Consider the following 2388-nt stretch of genomic DNA (forward strand, 5'->3'; position numbering starts at 1 on the left):
CGTGCAACACCCCAGTGTGTTGCAACTGTTACTCTCTCTTTACTGCAACAGAGATAATCAACATCAAAGTAGGCTACCATAATTCCTGTTATGACACTGTTTATAACCTACTCATCAACAGTTCATGCTCTGCTTCTGCTGCTGCTGCTGCTGTTGTTGTTGCTACTGTTGCTGCTGTTGTTGTTGCTACTGTTGATTTGCTGTTGCTGCTGATATTGGGACCTTCTGGTTGTGCTGCTGCTGTTGATCTGTTGTTGGTGCTGTTGGTGCTGCTATCATAGCAGCAACAGTGACTATCACAGCAGCAACAGTGACTATCATAGCAGCAACAGACGCTAATAATAGCAGCAAACAGAGGCTATCATAGCAGCAACAGTGACTGTCATAGCAGCAACAGTGGCTATCATAGCAGCAACAGAGGCTATGATAGCAGCAACAGACGCAATCATAGCAACAGAGGCTATGATAGCAGCAACAGACGCTATCATAGCAGCAACAGAAGCTATCATAGCAGCAACAGAGGCTATCATAGCAGCAACAGACGCTATCATAGCAGCAACAGGAGCTATCATAGCAGCAACAGTGACTATCATAGCAGCAACAGTGACTATCATAGCAGCAACAGTGACTATCATAGCAGCAACAGACGCTAATAATAGTAGCAAACAGAGGCTATCATAGCAGCAACAGTGACTGTCATAGCAGCAACAGTGGCTATCATAGAAGCAACAGAGGCTATGATAGCAGCAACAGACGCAATCATAGCAACAGAGGCTATGATAGCAGCAACAGACGCTATCATAGCAGCAACAGAAGCTATAATAGCAGCAACAGAGGCTATCATAGCAGCAACAGACGCTATCATAGCAGCAACAGACGCTATCATAGCAGCAACAGAAGCTATCATAGCAGCAACAGAGGCTATCATAGCAGCAACAGACGCTATCATAGCAGCAGCAGAAGCTATAATAGCAGCAACAGAGGCTATCATAGCAGCAACAGACGCTATCATAGCAGCAACAGACGCTATCATAGCAGCAACAGAAGCTATCATAGCAGCAACAGAGGCTATCATAGCAGCAACAGACGCTATCATAGCAGCAGCAGAAGCTATCATAGCAGCAACAGAGGCTATCATAGCAGCAACAGAGGCTATCATAGCAGCAACAGACGCTATCATAGCAGCAACAGACGCTATCATAGCAGCAACAGAGGCTATCATAGCAGCAACAGAGGCTATCATAGCAGCAACAGAGGCTATCATAGCAGCAACAGAGGATATCATAGCAGCAGCACACGGTGTCATAGCAGCAACAGTGACTATCATAGCAGCAACAGACGCTGTCATAGCAGCAACAGAAGCTACCATAGCAACAACAGACGCTATCATAGCAACAACAGAGGCTATCATAGCAGCAACAGACGCTACCATAGCAGCTACAGTGACTATCATAGCAGCAACAGACGCTAATAATAGCAGCAAACAGAGGCTATCATAGCAGCAACAGTGACTGTCATAGCAGCAACAGTGGCTATCGTAGCAGCAACAGAGGCTATCATAGCAGCAACAGACGCAATCATAGCAACAGAGGCTATGATAGCAGCAACAGACGCAATCATAGCAACAGAGGCTATGATAGCAGCAACAGACGCTATCATAGCAGCAACAGAGGCTATTATAGCAGCAACAGACGCTATCATAGCAGCAACAGAGGCTATTATAGCAGCAACAGACGCAATCAGAGCAACAGAGGCTATGATAGCAGCAACAGACGCTATCATAGCAGCAACAGACGCTATCATAGCAGCAACAGAGGCTATCATAGCAGCAACAGAGGCTATCATAGCAGCAACAGAGGCTATCATAGCAGCAACAGACGCTATCATAGCAGCAACAGACGCTATCATAGCAGCAACAGAGACTATCATAGCAGCAACAGAGGCTATCATAGCAGCAACAGAGGCTATCATAGCAGCAACAGAGGCTATCATAGCAGCAACAGACGCTATCATAGCAGCAACAGAGGCTATCATAGCAGCAACAGAGGCTATCATAGCAGCAACAGAGGTTATCATAGCAGCAACAGAGGCTATCATAGCAGCAACAGACGCTATCATAGCAGCAACAGACGCTATCATAGCAGCAACAGACGCTATCACAGCAGCAACAGACGCTATCACAGCAGCAACAGAGGCTATCATAGCAGAACCGACGCTATCATAGCAGCAACAGACGCTATCATAGCAGCAGCAGCGGCTATCATAGCAGCAACAGAGGCTATCATAGCAGCAACAGAGGCTATCATAGCAGCAACAGAGGCTATCATAGCAGCAACAGACGCTATCATAGCAGCAACAGAGGCTAACATAGCAGCAACAGAGGCTAAC

General features: G+C 46.5%; 1 protein-coding gene across 1 annotated transcript; it reads left to right on the forward strand.

The window, feature by feature from the left end:
• The first annotated feature begins 776 nt into the window (after positions 1-776).
• Positions 777-1499, forward strand: LOC138368300 (prophage side tail fiber protein homolog StfR-like). Its single transcript, XM_069330843.1, has one exon. The coding sequence runs from the start codon at positions 777-779 to the stop codon at positions 1497-1499; it is 723 nt and encodes a 240-aa protein (XP_069186944.1).
• The last annotated feature ends 889 nt before the right edge of the window (positions 1500-2388 follow it).

Source organism: Procambarus clarkii, chromosome 3 (genome assembly GCF_040958095.1).
Source record: "Procambarus clarkii isolate CNS0578487 chromosome 3, FALCON_Pclarkii_2.0, whole genome shotgun sequence".
In the NCBI taxonomy this organism is placed as follows: Eukaryota; Metazoa; Arthropoda; class Malacostraca; order Decapoda; family Cambaridae; genus Procambarus; species Procambarus clarkii.